General features: G+C 39.8%; 1 protein-coding gene across 4 annotated transcripts in view; it reads right to left on the bottom strand.

Annotated features, from left to right (window-relative positions):
* Window positions 1-21294, bottom strand: part of LOC122362789 (granule associated Rac and RHOG effector protein 1-like) — a 32432-nt gene that overhangs the window by 10173 nt on the left and 965 nt on the right. For 2 of the 4 annotated variants that reach the window (XM_043264339.1, XM_043264342.1), the window contains exons 2-6: window positions 8117-9349; window positions 2930-3142; window positions 2532-2672; window positions 837-932; window positions 471-632 (exon numbers count right to left, since the gene is read on the bottom strand). In XM_043264339.1, coding sequence (XP_043120274.1) covers window positions 471-632; window positions 837-932; window positions 2532-2672; window positions 2930-3142; window positions 8117-8620 — 1116 coding nt within the window. In that variant the 5' untranslated portion in view covers window positions 8621-9349. Of the gene's footprint in view, window positions 1-470; window positions 633-836; window positions 933-2531; window positions 2673-2929; window positions 3143-8116; window positions 9350-13607; window positions 13982-16097; window positions 16238-21294 lie in introns of those variants that run through there. The other 2 variants (XM_043264340.1, XM_043264341.1) reach the window with 2 other exon arrangements.

Below are 21294 nucleotides of genomic sequence, written 5' to 3'. Positions count from 1 at the left end.
CATTATTACTCCAGTCTTCAGTGTCACTTTCTAATATGCACATCTGCATAGAAACATTTCTGATTATGAATATCAATGCTGAAAACAGCTGTGCTGCAGAATATTTTTCGCGAAAAAGTTCAAAAGAACAGCATTTATTGGAAACTGAATTTTTTTTCTAACATTATAAATTTCCCTTTTGATCACTTTAATGCATCCCTGCTGAATAAAAGTATTGATTTTTCAAAAAGGTCATGAAAATGCACCCAACTGTCATTAAAAAAAAAACAACAACGGCTAAATTGTCTTAAAAAGGCCTATTTTTTTAGTTTTGGGTGTAAAATGCGAGGCTGACAGGATCTGCACATAACAGTGCATGCTTCTCCTAGCTTCATCTTTTCTTATTTTTACATTCGCTTTCATGGAAAACATTTCCAGCTGGGATCTCGCCCCATCTCTGGTCATCAATCAGAAGTGCGTGTTCCGGGTACCGTTTTCAGCTTGAGGTTATCTGACGCGCTTTCATTGAAGGAAACTCCCCGGAGGAGGTGAGAGCCGATCTGGACGGGGATTGTGGGTAATTCGCACTGGATGGGCTGAGACGTGGTGTGAAAGCGTCCGGCCTGCTGGGCCTCGGCGTCACTACAGCAGCCCTGCGAAAACGCATAGCACAAATCACACGGCCGACCCAGATGCACGAAAACAAAAGAATGAATCCAGCATCTGATGCACGGCGGATCACACACACACGATGCGGACAGTTAAACGTCTGTCTCCGTACGACTGCTGAACACGTGGAGCTCCGGAAAGCAGCTTTAATCGGCGCTAAGCTGTTGTTTCACACACGGCAAACATACCTGCAAAGCTGCTTCCACTGATTTGGGATTAAGGTGAAATCCGGCCTTCAGAGCATATTCACTGTGACCCAAAGAGTCTAACGCCACTTTATACGCCTGCAACACACACACACACACACACACACACACACACACACACACACACACACACACACTAATGTCAGTGGGACAGTCAAATAAGTCTCATTATAAACAAACATTATTCCACGTAAACTGATTGCGGTCCACAGAATGAGAGATCCACAAATATGTGCGTTTTATATGCAAATGAGATTTGCATATAAAACACAATCGACTTCGTCCGGCCTTCAGTTACGAATTTGTAGACCGGCTTTTAAAAAATGAGAGTATAATATTCTTGCGTTTGCATGAAATGAACAAGAGATTTTATAAACATAGAAAGCTTGTCTACTTTAATGTTTCAAATAGCCTTTGTGAAAAAATAGGGGTAAAATGATGTTTTATAATATGTTCTCATTCAAATCCTGACCTGTAGTCGTTATACATCTATTGTAGAATGCGATCATAATAAATTGCATTATATTTCAAATGATTAAAAAGTCGATGACGAATAGGGTAAAAATTGTGTTTTGAAGGATAGTGGAAAAGACTTAAAAAGACAATGTTTGGGTGCTTGAAGGACATACGTGTCATATATATATATATATATATATCTCCACCCATACAATATGTTTCCTATAATTTATATTACGCATATTAAATATATTTAATATACAAACAAAACAAATCTTAAATATATTTCCATGAAGGTTATAAATATACATAGTACACACACGTTGTGTAAACAAAAACCTTTATTTTGGATTTTGGACAACATTGAACAAATGCAATAAATTTATTAACCACTGTTAATAAATGAATCCAGCGTCTGTCTGTCTGTCTGTGTGTCTGTGTGTCTGTCTGTGTGTGTGTGTCTGTCTGTGTGTCTGTCTGTCTGTCTGTGTGTGTGTGTGTCTGTCTGTCTGTGTGTCTGTCTGTGTCTGTGTGTCTGTGTGTCTGTCTGTCTGTCTGTCTGTCTGTCTGTCTGTCTGTGTGTGTCTGTCTGTCTGTCTGTCTGTCTGTGTGTCTGTCTGTGTGTCTGTCTGTCTGTCTGTCTGTCTGTCTGTGTCTGTCTGTGTCTGTCTGTCTGTCTGTCTGTGTGTGTCTGTCTGTCTGTCTGTCTGTCTGTCTGTCTGTCTGTCTGTCTGTGTCTGTCTGTCTGTCTGTGTCTGTCTGTCTGTCTGTGTCTGTCTGTCTGTCTGTCTGTGTCTGTGTCTGTCTGTCTGTCTGTCTGTCTGTGTCTGTCTGTCTGTCTGTCTGTCTGTCTGTCTGTGTCTGTCTGTCTGTGTCTGTCTGTCTGTCTGTGTCTGTCTGTCTGTCTGTGTCTGTCTGTGTGTGTCTGTGTCTGTCTGTGTCTGTCTGTCTGTCTGTGTCTGTCTGTCTGTCTGTCTGTCTGTGTCTGTCTGTCTGTCTGTCTGTGTCTGTCTGTCTGTGTCTGTCTGTCTGTCTGTGTCTGTCTGTCTGTCTGTGTCTGTCTGTCTGTCTGTGTCTGTCTGTCTGTGTCTGTGTGTCTGTGTCTGTCTGTCTGTGTGTGTCTGTCTGTGTCTGTCTGTGTCTGTGTGTGTCTGTGTGTGTCTGTGTGTGTCTGTCTGTGTCTGTATGCGTGCATGCGTGTGTGTCTGTGTGCGCACTCACCTGCAGAGCGTTGTCGATCTTGGCGTTGAGCTCTTTGAGCTGGTGTTCAGGTATGGAGGTGTTCTGAGAACAGAAGAGCTGCTGCACCTGAATGCCAGACAGACAGCCGTCTCTCCCTCTCTCCCTGAGACACGCCGTCACCTGAAACACAGCGTTTATTTGGTCTGAACGCATTTAGGCGAGTACTTGAGGTAGTATGCAGACCCAAGTGAACGGGATGACAAACGGGCTGCGTGAATCTCGCATAAAAAGAATACATATATTTTTAATAAAATGCGTGACCCTGCAACACAAAACCTAGCGTAAGCGTTTGAAAATCTGGAATCTAAAAACTAAAAATTGAGAAAGTCAACATATGAGGAATAGATGGGCCGTGCATTGGTTGGTGATGTTTGTACCTCTGAAGCTCCCTTCCACGAGCGGACGGCCTCCTCCAGCTCCGTCAGGGGCCCAGGGCTCGTGTTCTGTGTGTGAGCGTTCCCGTGTCTCTCCTGAACCTGCGCCAGTGCCTCGGCCAGACAAGACTGCGCCACCGGCTGGACTTTCTGCAGCGCCTGGGACAGGAACTGGAAATGCACCTGCATCACCGTCAGGAAGCAGCGGCCCAGCACCTGAGAAAGAGAGTCACATTAAACCGTTAACCACAAAGCTGACTTGTTTCCATATTCAGGCTCTATTAAAGGGAGGGTTCACCCAAAAGTTACAGTTCTGTCATCTTTTATAGTATTTCTTTAAAAAAAAACAACAACATGTAAATCAATGAATGAACTGTCGGGTGTTTGAACATCATTCTTCTAAATATCTTTTTGTGTATAACAGAAAAAACAAACTCATACAGGTTTGGAAAAAGTTGGGTAACTACAACCAAATTTGTGTGAACCATCTCTTCGCATCTGTTATATTTTTGCACAAACTAAAGTACGTTTTCCACTGCAATTATGTCTGGATTCTGTTTTTAATGGATTATTTAAATTTTACAAACTAACAAGCATGTCCAATATAAAATTAATAAAACTTTAACTAGGTTATAATTGAAACTTCATTTGTTTTTACAATAACCAGGCTATATGAAATGTTTTATTTTTTTAGTCGTCTCGTCTCTTTCTGGATTTATGCTTTAAATTAGGCATAAAATTATGCTTTAAACTTCATTACTCTATAAAAAATGTAATCAAAGAACATTTTAACAATTCTAAAAAATGTAAACAAAAATATTTTTCTAAATGAGGATCAAATTAAAACAAGAAATCTGCCTAATAAAAAACATTTTATATAATAATAATAATAATAATAATAATAATAATAATTATATTATCATTTTAATAAAGCATGTAAATCTGTGGTTAAAATGTCGGATTTGATCAAAAAAGGCCACACAAGATGTTGTTTATACATACAAAAAAAAAAAGTTTGCAACCTTCTCAAGTAGTTTTATTTTGAGAATGAAATAACGAGGCGCGACACGTTATGTGGAGTATTTATTAAAGCAGTCTTTACATCTGATAACAGAGATCAGGCCAGAAACAGGCGCACACATCTGGTGCTGATGTTTTATTAACGAGCGGAACCAAAAGCACACTACAAATGGGGCAAGAAACGCACCGAGGTCAGCGGATCCGGGAAACGGCGGTCGATCCCGATAGGAACATTCCCAGACGCAGATGCATTCGGAGCAGATTTACAGAGTTACCGCCGTATCGCTTCCTAAATAGGGAGCCTTTCCTGACTCGCGTCTTACTCATCGGGACGAGATCGAGGAGACAAGCTCGTAAAACTAATGAAATAAAGACACAAGATCAGCATCTGCTCGAAGCGCTTCAGTCCCTTCAGTGACTGGCTCCGGGTATGTTTTTAATGAATAACGTGGATTTTGTAGATGCACAGAATGAGTCGGCTGACTCTTCATGAAGAGGGACGGCAGGAGACCGTCACCCCCACCACTTCAGAAAGGGTTTCTTTTACAGGTATCTGCTGAAAATATCTACAGGCCAAGTTGTAAAGACAGAAATATGCCGTCTTGTGCAACAGGAGACAGAAAAAAACAAGGAGGCGCCAGTTTCAGTCTTTCACCCCTCGCGCAGAAACACCTGAGAGCCGACCTGCTTTAAACATCGGCTCTAGACAGATTTGGACACGCTGCTAATAAGGGCATAAATCAGCCAACTCTATTATTTCAGACCGATTTAAAGATTTCAGGGCTTGTCCACTTGTTGATGAGCACAGATTCTGACAGGTGAAACGTACAACAAAATCAAACTAAAGCCTTTCAAGGGTTCAGAATTTAAATGAAGCAAGCCAAAAAAATAAAATAGTAGCATGGTTCAAAACGCCTTTGACATACAGTCAAAATGAATTAAAAGTAAATAAATAAATAAATAAATAAATAATAAATAAATAAAGGATTGAGGCATTTAAAACAACTTGTTGTAAAAAATAATAATAATAAAAATAAGTTAGCAATGCAAATAAATCTAAAATAAAAATATACTGCTGTAAAATGAAATGTAACACTAATATTGATAACAGTAACAATTAATACAAATATCATTATATAATATTTTATATTATTAAAAATATTTAAATGGGAAAATAACTGTATAAATAAAAAAACTAAGGGGACAAAAACATAACAACATTAATAATACATTATTATTAATGATGAAAATAGCAAATAATACAAATGAATGCAATATTTTATTACTGTTATTCTTGTTAACTAAATTAATATTAAAATCATGATAATAATAATAATAATATATAATTTATTGTGGTGCTATAGAAGTATGTGTGTGTGTGTGTATATATATATATATATATATATATATATATATATATATATATATATATATATATATATATATATATATATATATATATATATACACACACACACACACTTCTAACTATTATTGTTGGTATTATTAACAACATCAACAATAACAATAATAAGGCAATAATATAGAAATAGTGAAAGTACAGTGCAAATGAAAAACTGAATCTAAAATGAGTAAGAACCAATCTGAGTGACTATAAACGCTCTAAACAGCTGTAAATATGGACCCATCCATTTAAAACCTCTCAGCATTCAACTGTTCGTACGCAAACCAATCACATCACACGGTTCGGAAACCTGATCTAGGGTCAGTGTTTATTGAGGGCACTCAAAAAGAGCGCGCCGGATTGGCCGAGCGGCGCAGTGGGTGTATTTCTGTAGCAGCGCTTCATTGAGACAATCGAGCTGTAAGCTAACACCCCGGGGACGGGAATACCCTGCTGTCGCCCTGCCAGCCCAATGTAAACAGGAGAACCAACACACAACGGCAGATTCCCGCGAGGCAGGAAGGGCCACTTGCAAACAAAACGCTCATTAGCAAACACAAGACGCTGAATAGACACTAGTCACCGCCTGTAAAGTCTGCGCCGTGTTTACAGAGAGAGCTGATATGCGTGCATTCGAGAAATTCTTCTCCTGCTTCCGTACACGGCCACGGTTTAATAAACACTGACCTTTTCATGCAGCCGAAGCGTTCGGACGAAACACAGGCTGCGTTTAAAAGAGGCACGCTCTTCGCAAAAGAAGACGCACCGCGAGCCTCGTTCACAAGACGAGACGAAAATACTCGAAAACAACAGCCCAAAACTTTCCAGGGCTGCCGCAAAGCTGCGTTTTCGCTTCTGCAAACGTTATAAAGCGCTTTTAATATCTTGAAAACATTCCACGGCAAACGCGTTCGGGGCGGAAAGAACCCGGAGCTGCCAGAATACGGTTTCATACTTTCGAAAACGTTGGCGTTTTGTGTTTAGCGCGAGGTTCTGTCGGTTCTGTGTAGCTGCAGGTCTGGCCCGGGGCCCTTTTTAAAGGCCTGCGGTGCGAAGCCTTCCTGCTCGGAGCGCGACCACATCCACCGGGGCACAAACCCTCGCTCATGAAGGCTTCGTTTCAGCTCGTGTGTGTGTCCCTCGAGCAGAGACGCAGAGACTGACCAGAGCGGCTCGACTCACACGGCCAACCGCACCGGCTACAAAATACGTCCACTTGGATAGAGACGGATAGAGAGAGAGAGAGAGAGAGAGCATCTGGCCTCCCAAAATATCTCTGAACAGAGGAATTCCTCTATAAAAGACCTGGAGGCCTCTGCTCTCTCCGCCTTTGAAAAATAATCACTGGAGGAACAACAGCAGTCTTCTGCTAGAACAGACGTCACGGGTCGCCCAGACCGCAAAACAGAGTTTCTGTTCGTAAATCACAGAGAGGTCGAGAGCTTTCCAAAACTCGCAGGCTCTGATCTGATTGGTCTCCAAGTTAGCTTGCGCCATTTATGGGTATTCTGGGTTTTAAGTAGAGTTGCGACTTAAAAAAATGTAGCATCTACGGTAGACAACATTTGAAGTGGATCATAAAAGTCCAAAGCAGTCCTAAAGCAAAACTGGGAATCGTTTTTGATTTTAGGCCTGAAATAGCCTAAGATGCATTGTGCAGGTCAAAATTATTAATTTGACTTTTATGCCAAAAATCAAGTTAAGATCATGTTCCATTAATATATTTTGTACATTTGTAAATATATCAAAAGTTATTTTTTGTTTGGTTAGATGCATTACATTTTCATTTTTAGCATGGAATAATAAAGGATCTGCAGCCTATGTTGAGCTGAAATCACATGTGGCTTATATTACATTTTGTAAGAAGGTACATAATATACTAAAGGATAATATACATTTAGCAGGTGGCTATCGCAGAATAAAGCCAGAGTGTTATCAGCATAACCACAAAACCAAATACTTGGACCCTAACAATTGATTTGAGTTGAAATATCGGAACGCAAAACTACCACGAAGAAAGCAGTTGGTAACAAGCAGCAAGTTCAGACTAGATGGACATTAAGAGATATGGCATACAGTTTACTATAAGCATACATACAAACTGTACGCCTTTGTATGAAACGAGAGAGAGCCAGTCCATAATATCAGGATAACATAATTAAATATTTGTACGGAGTTAAAATATTACTAGCCAAAGATTCCACAAAGACAAAAAAGTTCCCAGCAAGCGAATAGCACCGGATGAGCCTGCGTTATTAATTTTTACCTGCTGTTATTGGAAACTAATGAAATAAGTGTTGACTGAAGAACTCAGTTTAGATATGCGCCATGATTTTCAACAGTGTACTTCCAAACATCAACATGCTGTAAGACACGAGAGCCTGGAGCACAAAGTAGCACAGCTATATTTGTAGCGATGGCAAACACACTGTATGGGTCAAAATGAATGATTTCACTTTTATGCCAAAAATTCATTAGGATATTGGGTAAAAAAAATCATGTCCCATAAAGATATTAAGTGCATTTCCTACTGAAAACATCAAACATGATTTGCGATTAGTAATATGCATTGCTAAGAGCTTTATTTGGACAACATTAAAAGGCAATTTTCTCAATATTTAGATTTTTTTTTTACACCTTTCTAGATATTAAAATAGTAGCATTTTGGCAAATCAATGTAAATCAATGGATAGCTCGCTTACGATGCATAAATCTCAATTTCAAAAACCGGATTTGTGGTCCAGGGTGGTTTTCGAGCGACTCACCTCAACGTCCTGCAGACTGAAGTCGTTCTGGTCTTTGAAGTTAGCCGCGCCTGCGCTGAGCTCCATCAGCATCTTGCCGATCTCTGGCTTTATTGCTGTGGTGAGCCGGCTGGTCGTTTCCATGACATGTTCCTGCACGTCCTTCAGTTGCATAGCTGCTTTGGAGTAACGCGAATCCCGGAAAACGCTGCCAAAGAGCTCGGTGAGGAACGCGCTTGCGCGGCAGAACGCGTTCAGAGCGTCCAGGTATTTAGAGATGCCCTGCTGGATGTCCGCGATCGCCGTGGTGGCGCCCGGAGGTGGGGCGTGGCAGCCAGAAGGGGAGGAGCCAATGGTCGCCATGGGAGAAGGGGTGGAGCAAGAAGAGCCCAACGGGGCGCTGAGGGTCCGACTGAGCTCGGGCAACTGGAACTGCTGGTGTTGCTGCACTTTGTGCTTGGACCCGCCAAGCAAAAAGCGCAGCTTGTAGTCCATTTTACTTTCTTGTGCACTGCAACAATACATAAGTATTCAATGCGCCCAGGGAGTGTCGGTCCTTCACCTTCGAATGAGTTCTGGATGCCTAATTCGGGACTCCTGGAATCAAGTAAATAGATAGCTTAAAGATCCCATCAGAGGGGAAGTCATGACAGTATCCCGCTCCAGAGAGTTAGAGAGCGGCGCAAAAGGAAGCTTCGAGGAAATCTTGCAGCCCAGCTGCAGCTCCGGACGCAGCTCACATCAAAATGTTTGCGCAAAAACGTCAAAAGATCCCACAGAAAGTTAGTTTCCCCTCAGTACTGGTGCACAGGTGAAAACGACGTAGCTTTAATCCCGGACGAAAATCCAAAGTGCATAATCAATCCTTCAATTGGAAGCGAAAAACCCTTCTTTTTCCCGTAAAGCGCTTTCCGTAGGCCTCTAGTAAAAATAGAAAAATCTTAAAAATCTCTCGACGGAAAAACGGCGTGAATTTTCGGGAGAGGAAAAGCGCGGGGTGACGTCGCCTTGGCACGGACGCGGGGGCCTGTGCCGCTCTCTGACGGATCCAGTCGGTCAGAAGTGCGGCTGGGGCCGAGTGAACAGACGCAGCTGACGGGAGAGATCGCCGGGCTCCCTCTTGATCGGTTTCCGGTGCCTGAGGTAGTTAATACTCACAACGGAAACAAATGTGCTTCCAGATAGGAGTCTCTCTGCAAACGCAGGCCGCAGCAACAAAAGCGCAAACTATCTGTAAGGCCTCTCAGTCATTTCCTGCAAAAGAGACAAAGAGGGAATGTCAGCGAGATTTCACAGGGAGGATGTGTTTTGACGTTTGTTTCCAAGCGTCTCCTGGAGATTTGATTCAGGCATTGGTTTTCAAACGGTGCAATGATTACGGTGTATGAGAAAGAGCGTCTCTGGTTGTTATACTCTCGTGTGCATACGAATTGTAGATTGTCACTTTAACAAAAAAAAAAAAAAAAAAAAAAAAAAAAAAAAAGGCGTGTAAAGAGAGCAGTGTCGTTAAATATAACAAAAACTATTAAAAACTGATTTTGGTAAAGAATAAAAATAAAAATCAAGCAAATAAATTAAAATGGAAACAAACTAAAGTGTGCATTGAAGAACTAAAAATAACGAAAACTGAAAAATAAATGAAAGAAAAACTGAGACGCTTAAATAATTTAAGGATAAAAAAAAAAAACTAATTAAATACCAAAATAAAAGCTAATTCAATATATCAATAAATAACGCTATAAATAATGACACAAACACTATAAACCACTTTCCGAAACACGTCAGATAGAAGTAAATGTATTAACTGATTATATTAAAATAAAACAAGATATTAGATTCAAAATTTAAATAATAAAATGAAGCAAATTGGAGATGTGAAAAAAAAAAAAAAAAAAGGGTAAACCAACTGCTAATCCAGCTATAATATATATATATATATATATATATGTGTGTGTGTGTGTGTGTGTGTGTGTGTGTGTGTGTGTGTGTGTGTGTGTGTGTGTGTGTGTGTGTGTGTGTGTGTGTGTGTGTGTGTGTGTGTGTGTGTGTGTGTGTGTGTGTGTGTGTGTGTGTGTGTGTGTTTTAGATGTTTTTTCAGTTTACTAAAATAACAATGCCAATGTTTCCTCAAGACACAAATTTAGAGCATCATTCATTTCAAATGGAGAAGCTATACTCCCCTAACAGAACATAATGGGCCTTACGTCACGAAAAATACTCTCATCATTCAACCTAACAGAACACTACAGGACCAGAAAGAGCACAGCATCCCACTGACTAACACCAGTCAGGAAGCCCATCGCTATATCTGCCATTCAAAACCACCCGGTAAAACCAATAAGAGATGTGTTGTTTCAGCCTGTCATTATGCAAAAGGATTTGCATATATTTGTATATAAATATAATGCCTTTGACAATCATTTTAACAGCTGAAGTCATCACATATTGACAAGTAGATCTGACATGTAACATTTTAACACGTCTATATTTTTATTAATTTATATGAATATTTTTTTTTCTTAAACATACATGCATGCATTTACATATTCATAATAAACAGCCTATATACAGCGCACACACATTTATTATGTAAACAAATATTTTTTTGATAGCGATTAATTGTTTGTCAGCACTAAAAATGCATTAACGCTTCAGGAACTTGTTGTGCTGTTGAAGCGGCATAAAAACATTCCAGAAGTCCCTTCTGTTTATCTGCTGTGTTCCAGTGACCTCAAAATCTCACTTCCTTTGACAAACAACAAACAGTTATCTAGGAAAACACGACAGGCCCAAACACAGACGAGCGCTCACGTCACCTTCGGAGGACAGACACGGGCTCCTTCTAAAGAGCAGAGCAGACGTCTGTCTCCTGCGAAAGCCCGGCCTTTGAGCGCATGACAAGGAATAGACGAGCTCAGTTCCTGTCTGTAAACCCGGAGGATTAAAGTGCGCGTTCGGTGCCAACCGGGTCAAAGCGTTCACCGCTTAACCTGCTCCGTGGAAGCAGGGCGGCACAACTTTAGACAAAAGGGAAGTCTTGTGATGATGGATCATCTGCGCTGAAGGTCTCGTGCTAAATAAAGTCCTGAACTTCCTCTGTCAGAGTTGGCATAAGCTCGATACTGATATCGCTGAGCGGACCAACCGTCAACAAACAATCAAGCGGCTAGCAACGATGCATGCTCGTTTCGGTCCACAACAATACCAAAAACCCCACATGAGCTCACAAAAGCGGGCGGAAACGCAGTTAAAGGGACTGTTCCTAACCAGCCGTTTTGTCCCTACAAATGAAAATCAGTGGGGTGCAACTACAAAAAACAAAACACCATCTAAATAACTATCACTACAGCTGTTTAACAGCTGAAAAGCAAGACTATATGGGCAAGTCGAGAGAAATTGATAATAAAATGATCATCTACAGCAGATTCTGATTTTTCACTATATGCTAACACCAAGAACGCTACACGCATACCTTTTTTACACAGTGTTATTTAAGTGGATATACATTATATTGCATAAATTAATGCTTTTATTCAGCAAAGATGCATTACAAGCATCAAAAGTGACATTAAAGACATTCTCAGGAAAAAAAAAAGGGTGATAATCAGAAGATTTTCTTGATCAGCATCTCTGTATACTTCTAAAGGATCATGCGACACTAAAAATTCAGATCACAGGAATAAATTTAACAGATTCGTAGGAAAAATACAATACTACTGTACTTTTGATCAAATAAATGCAGCCTTGGAAAGCAGAAAGCATCTCATCACCCCTAAACACGTGAAGGGAAGTGTTAATGTCGCACACCATGCAGGTAAAAAGATATTTTCTCGCTAGCTACGAGGTCCAGCTATACGAAAACATATGTGCGCGTTGTATTTGGAGGCTGGAGATGATAACGAGGACAGCTGTTGTTCACGATGCACCAGCCGCGGCGCAGTTCCTGTCGGCCGACACAACTGTCCTCACACACGAACGCTAAAAACAAAACCAAAACACAACTGTCCGCTCCACAGCGCTGCCTTCCGCTCACAGGACACGCTCCCGAAACGTCCTTCACATCTGTTACTAATGAAGCCCAGGAATGTTCCCCTCCGCGCAGAAAGGTGGATCATTATCAGAGACACAGGCGGAGAGGACGGCTTTCGTCAGAGGAACATCAGGACGTCATTCATCACACAGACCAGCTTTAAGACACAACACACCAGCGAGCGAGAGGCCAAATGCAGCTAGTTTGGGAAGCTCGACAGAAGTGACAAACACGTTCAGCCGAATTCCACGGATGTTTTCCAGACAGGTTTTGGTCTGTCGTCTAACCTGAGCAAAAAGACGTTCCACAAAACCTCTGGAAAACGTCGCACAAGCTAGCTCTTACCGAAAGCAGCTGTAAAACTGGCAGTATTTAATATTAGTCAACTAGTCGCTCGAAAGCGGTCTAACGGATTAGAAAAAAAATTCTCTCTCTGCTGTATTCATTTGTATTATTTAGTGATTTCGAATAGTGTTTTGGGGTTCTGTTGAGCTTGAGGTTTACCAAATTGGGAAGCTATTAATTTATTAAAACATGCTAAATAAAATCAATTATTTTAAAATAAATAGTGAAAATAAATTTAAAAATTAATAGTAATAATAATAAAAGTTTGTTGTTGTTGAAAATAATAATAATAATGAATTGAAGTAATAAATAACAATAATAATAAAATATGTATAATAAGAATCAAAATAAAGCATTAAATCTTTGTTTTCCAGCATGTCCTGTGACTATTAAAAGGATGTCAGAAAATGTATTAAATGCTAACTTATAATATTAATAAATATTTTATCTCAAAGGTGTGCAGCAACAAACTGAACTGTCAAGATATCGCATCTCTGAATTCATCCCATTTAACTAAACCAGAATAAATATTTAGGGCTTCTTAATAGCAACTCGACAAGTCTATCTTAAGATGCCTTAGAAAATCCTGATTTATTCATTTTAGTTTGAAGAGAATGAGATGCAAGTTCTTGGAGAGCGGCAAAAATAATCGTATATTAATGCAACAAATTCCTCTCCATCTGACCATTGTTTATGTCATGTCGACATAAATTTATATATATATTTTTTTTTTGATTACTCAAATGTTGATAATCTATAAATTATGCTTTTAAAGGAATATTTCACCCAAAAATGACAATTATGCCAAAAGCTAGTCCCCCGAAGCCATACTAGGAGCATATGACTTTCTTCTTTCAGACGAACACAGTCTTCTTAAAATAATTTATCCTGGCTCTTCCAAGCTTGGTGAAGCCGGTGGATAGCGGGCATTATTTTAAAAGTGCTGCGTCATAAAAATAATCTTTGATGGGTTTTTGCAACAAAAATATTTCTAGTTTTAAAATAACATGACTTCCAGTTTTTTTTTCCAGTTAGCCGGAGCCGCGTTCGTCTGAACGAGGAAAGCGATATACACCTTTGACGGCGTACAATCTGGTGAACGATTGCTTTAACCTCCCAACCGTAGTGAGCACGCACCAATCCCGTCGCTCGGCTTCTGAAAGCTGTCCGTTTCTCGTCGTTCCGCCCCAACGATCGATACCAGATTTCATTCGGAGCATCTATTTACGCAGGCGCACCGACTCCAGAGCGGCTGTGGGATTATTTGTGGAGTCTCCCCATTCAGGAGACAGACGACAGGCGAACACAACACAAGTGTTCCACGCAGAGGAGACCCCGCACACATGTGCCGTGTGCAGCTGTCAGGCGCGCTTATGTCAGCACATAGCGCCTATAATCGTCAACATGGATCAGCGCCGTGCATTTCGACACGAGCCCGTAAACCAGAGTAAACCAGAACCGACGGCATCGATAACGGAAGAACGTAGGCTTTCAAACCTCGCGTCTCTCCACAATTCCTGTTTTAGATGCGTCTCAGACCCGGTAAGAGCGCATGCCCCCTGAATTCAACTCACGACTCCATTTCAGCCGTACGCCAAAAGAGAGCACGGCTCGGGTTTCACACGCACGTGGTGCATTGTGGGAACGATGGCCATCTCCGCCGCTTGGCTCGGAAGCGGGCCTGACGTGGACGTAAACTCCACCGGGTGTCTGAGGACGCTGTGATTTTCGAGATGGAGATTTTTCTGTTGCCAAGCGGTTTCTAAACGCAGCGTTTGGATTTAAAACCGTGAGGACGACAGGCATGTTTAAAAACAAGCTCGACTGTAAATGTGCAAAGCGTTTTCCCCGCTCTCCGGTCGATCTGGCTTTATCCCACACGTTTTCCAAAGCGAAACACATTTCACATTCCTTGATACCCAACAGAACTGAACCGGACACCAAAAATAACCCGCAACTTTACGAGCTCTGGCCGTATTTATGCACAGCTCTCTGTTTGGAGCGGCGTTGTTATTGTTTACTGAACCTAGAAGCATTAAAAATCACTCATTTGAATAAGGATAAAATGCAAAGCAAATATCTTATGAAAAGTTTGGTAAAAATTTGTTATGTTGACTTGGCACCTAACTGAAATAAAATAAATAAAAATAGAAGAAAAAAAATAATAATAATAATAATAAATAAATAAATAAATAAATATATATATATATATATATATATATATATATATATATATATATATATATTACAAATAGAGTATATTACTATACCAAAATAACACTGCTTTTGACTGGGAAGTGCATAAGTAAAAAAATAAATTAAATAAATTAAACAAAAAAAAATATATATAATATATATATATATATATATATATATATATATATATATATATAATTATATATATATATATATATATATATATATATATATATATATATATATATATATATATATATTTTTTTTTTTTTTTTTTTTTTTTTTAAGATGTGTGAACTATGTTTTTTTCTGTACGACAACAACAAAAAAAAAACACCTAAACTGTAAATTAATTTGACATTTTCCAATGTAAAGTACACAACTACACACAATTTACCAAACTGAAACTTTCATTGACATTTAAAACAGCTTTGATATTAGGGAGATAATAACAATAATGTGTAATCGATAATCGGCAAGAATTCAACGGGACGGATTATTATGATGAAACTAAGTTTTGAAACTATTGATTTTATTTCCATTTGAATAATATATTGGCCACCGGAGCACCTTTTAAAACAGAAGCCACCCAACCCAATCACAACGCTTAATTATTTTTCTATGAAGTGAACACCTGTGTTATTTTAGCTATGGACAAAAATCGTATACATTTTTCGTGACAGCATATTCTGAAAATGCAAGTGGTGTAAGGTCTACGGACCGATTAGGACACCACTATTAAACAAAAAAACACTTTATTTATTATTAAGTGAACGTATTCATTTTCATACAAAAATATGACACGAAGCCGTCTAGCAGAACTAATAGCATCAAACCCAAAAACACACAAACCCCATCACGCAGTCTAGTAAGGGAACATCCGTAATACAGTCAGACGGAAAAACATGATAAACTCCGTGTGTCTGGTGTTCACGATTTTAGCAGCGCTCAGGAATATTAATGAAGACGAGACTGCTCGGGTTTTTTCCTCAGGAAATCATACGTGAGGGAAAGTAGACAAGCGAACGAGTTTAGACTAGTTACCTCAGAAACCAAACAGCAAGAAACTACCCCGCGTAAACACCGTCCGAATCCATCACGGCTCCGGACACCAGGCCAAAGCAAGCATCTAAAAGCGTACGACGGCGACGGGAACGCAGAAAACATTTAGAGCGAGCGTGCGTTTGCTCTTCATCATTACCACAAGGGTTCCGGCGCGCCAAACGTGATTGTAATAGCTCTTACGGCTAATTAATGGAGAAACCGCTTATCCTCAGATCTGACAGAAATCCCCAAACAGCAATTTAACATTAAAACGAAAGACTCTCCTCTCGCAGCCTTTGGCAAACTCGTAACAGCGTGACCTCCTCGCGAACGCAAAGCTCAAGACAAAAGAGTCTCGCATTCATGCCGAATGACCTCATTGCTTACTACAAGCGGTCCTGACGGCTCCGATTCTGCCGTGGATAAACTGGTAACAGCGAGAGAAGTCATTTGTTTTGAATGTGCTCTTTGTTCCTCGGTATCTCCGCCGCCGCCGCCGCGCAGAGGAAAGCCCTGCCGAGAGGCGTCTCGTGAGGACATGTTTGCGAAACTCAACCCTCGGTGAAACTCGCTCAAACTCGAGAGTCCTTCCTGCAACACCTGTTTTTCAGATGACATCACCGGCGAGCCGATGGACGGCTGATCTGCTTTCAAAGGTTTTCTGATAGGAACATTTGAGGGCCGAGAAATTAAAACCCTAATAAATAGCCAAGATGCTGTGCAACTCCCATACTGATTCATATCGAGCGAAGAGGAGCATTAGTGGGTTAAATTAGATACAGATTAATATCTATTAGCACGGAAGATCTTCTTAAAGCATGCATTTTAATATCCACGTCAACGTGCAATCAAAAGGGACTACTTATTTACGTTTCTAGTCTGATTGTAGGGATTTTCAGTCCGACTTCTTTATGCAATTATTTTTTTTTGGTTGGTGTTAACAAAAGCCTCCTCCGCTGCATCCACCCGACACCAATCAAGCGCTCGTGGAAATCCTGATATATCGCATAAAAGTCCCGCTCTACATTGTTCGGATGAGTAAACGGTAGGGTTGGGCTGGCTACCGATTAATATCACAAGCGTTGCTCTTTGTTAGTTTCGCTTTGTAAAATTTCAAGCGATAGATGTGGTTTTCGACGCTCTTATGCGGTGGGACAGATCGCTGCTGCAGTCGTCTCGGTTCATCCTGTTCTTTTTTACTACAGGTTATAGAATTAAATAAAAGTGCGCATCCACACCGAGCGCCATTAAAACATACAGCACAACTTGTTTTATGTGCCATGTAAAAAAACATCAGTAAAACAGCATGTAAACAATGCTATTTATACATCAATATAAATGTTTGTATAATTTTTTACTTAACCTGTTCGCAATTTCATTCATTATATGCTAGAATAAAACTTTTCATGACACCGTTTAAATGTTCGTTTCTACACTAAATTGGAGAGGTAACAATTACATCCTTAAATGGATGCAAAAATCGTCTTGTGTACGGTTTAAAAGTATTCAACTCATATTCAGGTATTTAAGTGTCGACTGTTCTACCTTTAAAATAATAATAGGACCCTTCAATACAGTGCTAGCGTATCAACTAAACGGAGTTCGTTGTATATACTCTACAGCTTGTAGATTTTATTTTTATTAATATACTTGACCTGACATATATCCAAATGAATCGGCATCAATTTGGAATCACTAAACTAATCAAGGCCCTGTGAATCAAACCAATGTGTGAAATCAGTGCTAACACCCAGTTCTAGAAAACGTCACTCCAAGGCGACGTAGCCGACCACAAAACGTGAAGTTTTAATTGGTTTAAAGTCCAAACCGCCCCTCTAAACGCTCAACACTTTCACACGGAGAGCGTAAACTTTTAGACAAACTTGTCCTGGAAAGATTAAACTGCTCGTGCTTCAAACAAAAGTCCATGAAGAGCGAGAATGGCTAATCGGACTCGTGTTAGAAACACACACACGCCCTTCCCCCATGAAAAGATTCCATTGTGACATTCTAAACTGCAATAGCAGTCAGCGAGAGAATGCAGCATATTCCCAACAACACTGGAATGCTTTGTTAGGGGGATATCTTTCAGCCCGCTGGCCCGGCCAGCAGCGCACACGCACACACAGACACACACACAAGCAGACACACACACGCAGACACACACACGCAGACACACACACGCAGACACACACACGCAGACACACACACGCACGCACACCTCAGGCTTGCATGTATCCAAACCGAAACGCAACCTTGAAACGTCCATCTGAACTGAGCTTGAACGCACAGAAAGCCAATTCTACATTCACAGGCCGTCATAAGAGCGAACGCTGCAAAGTCGTAAGGAATTATTCGGAAAAAGAGAACCGAAACTTCACGAAAACGGCACGTTTGGCCGCTCGCGGACGACCGGAGCGTTATTTCCATAGCAACAGTATCGGCCAACAGCGCCGCTCGTATTCCAAACGCCGGTCAAATAAAGATACAGACGTGATTGTGTTTCACGGGAGGACGCATAACACAAATAAACATACAGAAATACCAACCCTGGGATTGTCATGAAAGTACGTTTAAGATCAGGCGAAGGAAACGGTTCATCAGGATGTTCTGTAAATGTCTAAGCTGAGCTCTGTTATCATCACTTCAAAGTTTGCAAGCGCAACTTCCAACATGTATCATATTTATTATTTTTTGACGTAACTTTTAACGCATCAGAAGCTGCTTATATGTTGCTAGTCGTGTCAGCCTAGAAAACGGCAACTTGTCGCTTTCCATGGGGCTTAGTACGTGATGCAACTGCAGAAGAGGCACGTTTAAAATAGGAAAAACATCAAAACTCATTTTTAAACAAGATGCTTCCGCTCTAACCGCTATGCTAAGCTATGCTAAAAGTGTGACCGACAGACCAGGAGATCAGGTCTTTAGATAAAAAAAAAAAAACTGTAAAATTTTACTTTTTTTTAACTCTTAAGGGAGTTGAACCTATTTCCAAAAAAATCAGTGTTCCTTTAATATCCACATTTTATAGAAGTATTAAATACAGTAAACAAGTTTCAGCCCGAATTAATAATTTTTTAATTAATTACCTTTTTTTTTTTTTTTTTTTACCATTTACTAATATTTACTTTTTTTACCATTTACTAATATATATATATATATATATATATATATATATATATATATATATATATATATATATATATATATATATATATATATATATATATATATATATATATATATATATAAAAATTCTAAATAATCGAACTTTTATTTTGCTGGGTTGCCACGAACACCTTACCATTTCTGCGTGTATATGACGACGCTGGTTTTACTCAAATGAAGTTACTTTCTGAGCGTTTCTGGCGATGTGTTTTGTTCATGCATGTCGTCGCTGAGATGGCAGATGCCGAAATCACCAAAAACGTCGCTCGCTTTAGTTTATGGAGTAAACTAAACTCTGCGTCTTTGCCATTCATTCTTTCGTTCGTTCGTTCACACAGAGTCAGGTGAATATTTACAGATACTAATCCATATAGCAGTCTGAGATTCAGTCCACGTTTTCTACGGAAATATTAAGTCTTACGTGTCAAGAAACAGATTGACCGGATACCAGTACTTTACAGTAAAATACTGTTACCGTGACGTTTACTTATTTTTAGTTTCAGGCCATGATTGTGAATTTAAGACTTTCAGCTCCAATTTAAGGCTTAAATGTCTTTGTGAATTAAGACCTGCATAAACGCATCTGTGAATAAACGCAAAGCAACTGAACCGCTTGAAGCGCAGGTTTTATTCAAAATGGATTTAGTTTAGACCGATAACACACAAACACAGAAAGATTTCCTTTCCACCCTTCCGACCGCAAAAAAACGGGTCAAATCCATTTCTACGCGCAGCTCAAAATCTCCCGGGTTATAAAAATATTCCTGCATCGTCAACAGGTCGAAAAAAAAAAAAGAAACATTCCGGGCGATCATGAGAAAATACGTCTTTAAATAACCAGCGCTGCTGCAGCATCCGTTAAGCAGAGAGTCATGCTTTTTCTTTCATTCCCAAACTGAAGGGACCCAAACAGGAAATACATTCCACATGAACTCAGAGAAGCCACTGCCAGCGAGTCTCATTCGAGAGTCGGGCCACAATAGCTCCGAGGGGCCGGCCGTCTGCTCGCAGCGCTTTTCAAAAGAGGGTTTAACCAAAACCCTGCTTGCAAAACACAATGAAGTTCGCACAGAACAGAGCGCATGCATCCAACAAACTAATCACAGGCTTCCGCGGAGTCCAGGGTGAGGAACGTGGAAGCTAACAATTAAGATCACAATCACGCGGCGTTAAATGCTGCTTTTTTTACGTTTCCACGTTACAGGAATACTGTACATCAAACGGCACTAAATGGAAATAACACAAGACTTGTGCAAAACGCCAGTTGATCAACTCAAGAAACGCTTGACGTATCTTTAGTCGTCGACGACAAACGTGCACATGAATCTTTTCTCATCTATCGCTTGCCAGGCGAGTTAAAAGACAACACCGACAGGGCGCATTATATGCCCTCGTCCTTAAAGGAACAGTTCACACACACAAAAAAGAAGAAGTGTAGGCCCCTTGGTTATGAGTTTGTTTCTCCATGGATTGGAGAAAAGTTTAACAGCATCACTTGCTCTGCAGCGAATGGGTGCCGTCATAACAGCTGATAAAAATAAACAATGCACAGCTGCAAAATCAATCAAGACATTTATACCTTCAAGTTAAGTCTTCTATCTATAATATTGCTTTCTCCGGGGAAAAGGTAATGTTGTCTAAGATTGTAATATATATATTTTTTCTTTTTAAAACTCGTCTTGACCAGATGCAGTTTAAAGTTTTGCCGTCTTGATGGATTTGTTTCTTACGAACACACATTACGCTGTTTGACGGCACCCATTCACAGCAGAGCATCCATTGCTCTGATGAAGAAACAAACTCATCTACATCTTGGACAGTCTGAGGGTGCAACTTTTGCGCGCATCAAAAATAAAAATAACTTAAATTAGACTACTTGCAGTGAAAATATACTTATAGTCTATGCATAGGCCGAGTCGAATCGATCTGCATGGTGCTTTTAACACAAACTATTTTAAATCAGCTTTGCAGAAAAACGTGATGCTCGTGTTAATTATATTCGAGTATTATTAAGTCAACGCATTTAGTAAAGTAGAGCTGGACGATGAAGTTACATTCAGCAGATGAGATATATTACACCATATATTGCAATATAATACATCAACATACGCATATACTACGTACAAAAAAAAGTTGGACACTAATATCACTTTACACTATAAGGGATTTAATATAATAATATGCTGCAAGGCAATAAAATGCAAAAAAATATATATATTTAATTTATATAATACAGCAAAAATAAATGGCAATAATTCCAAATTTCAACATTTGGCCATGATGATTATCAAATCTGGCTTTGCACTGAAATGCGATGTAAAATCTGGGTCCTAAAGCAAACCCCCCGAAACAACCAAATCCAATCAAAAGATTAAAAAAAAAAACAGCAGAAATGCTCCGGCAAACTTTTTCATTT

The sequence above is a fragment of the Puntigrus tetrazona genome, chromosome 18 (genome assembly GCF_018831695.1).
Source record: "Puntigrus tetrazona isolate hp1 chromosome 18, ASM1883169v1, whole genome shotgun sequence".
NCBI lineage: Eukaryota > Metazoa > Chordata > Actinopteri > Cypriniformes > Cyprinidae > Puntigrus > Puntigrus tetrazona.
This window is presented reverse-complemented; position numbering and strand designations above follow the sequence as displayed.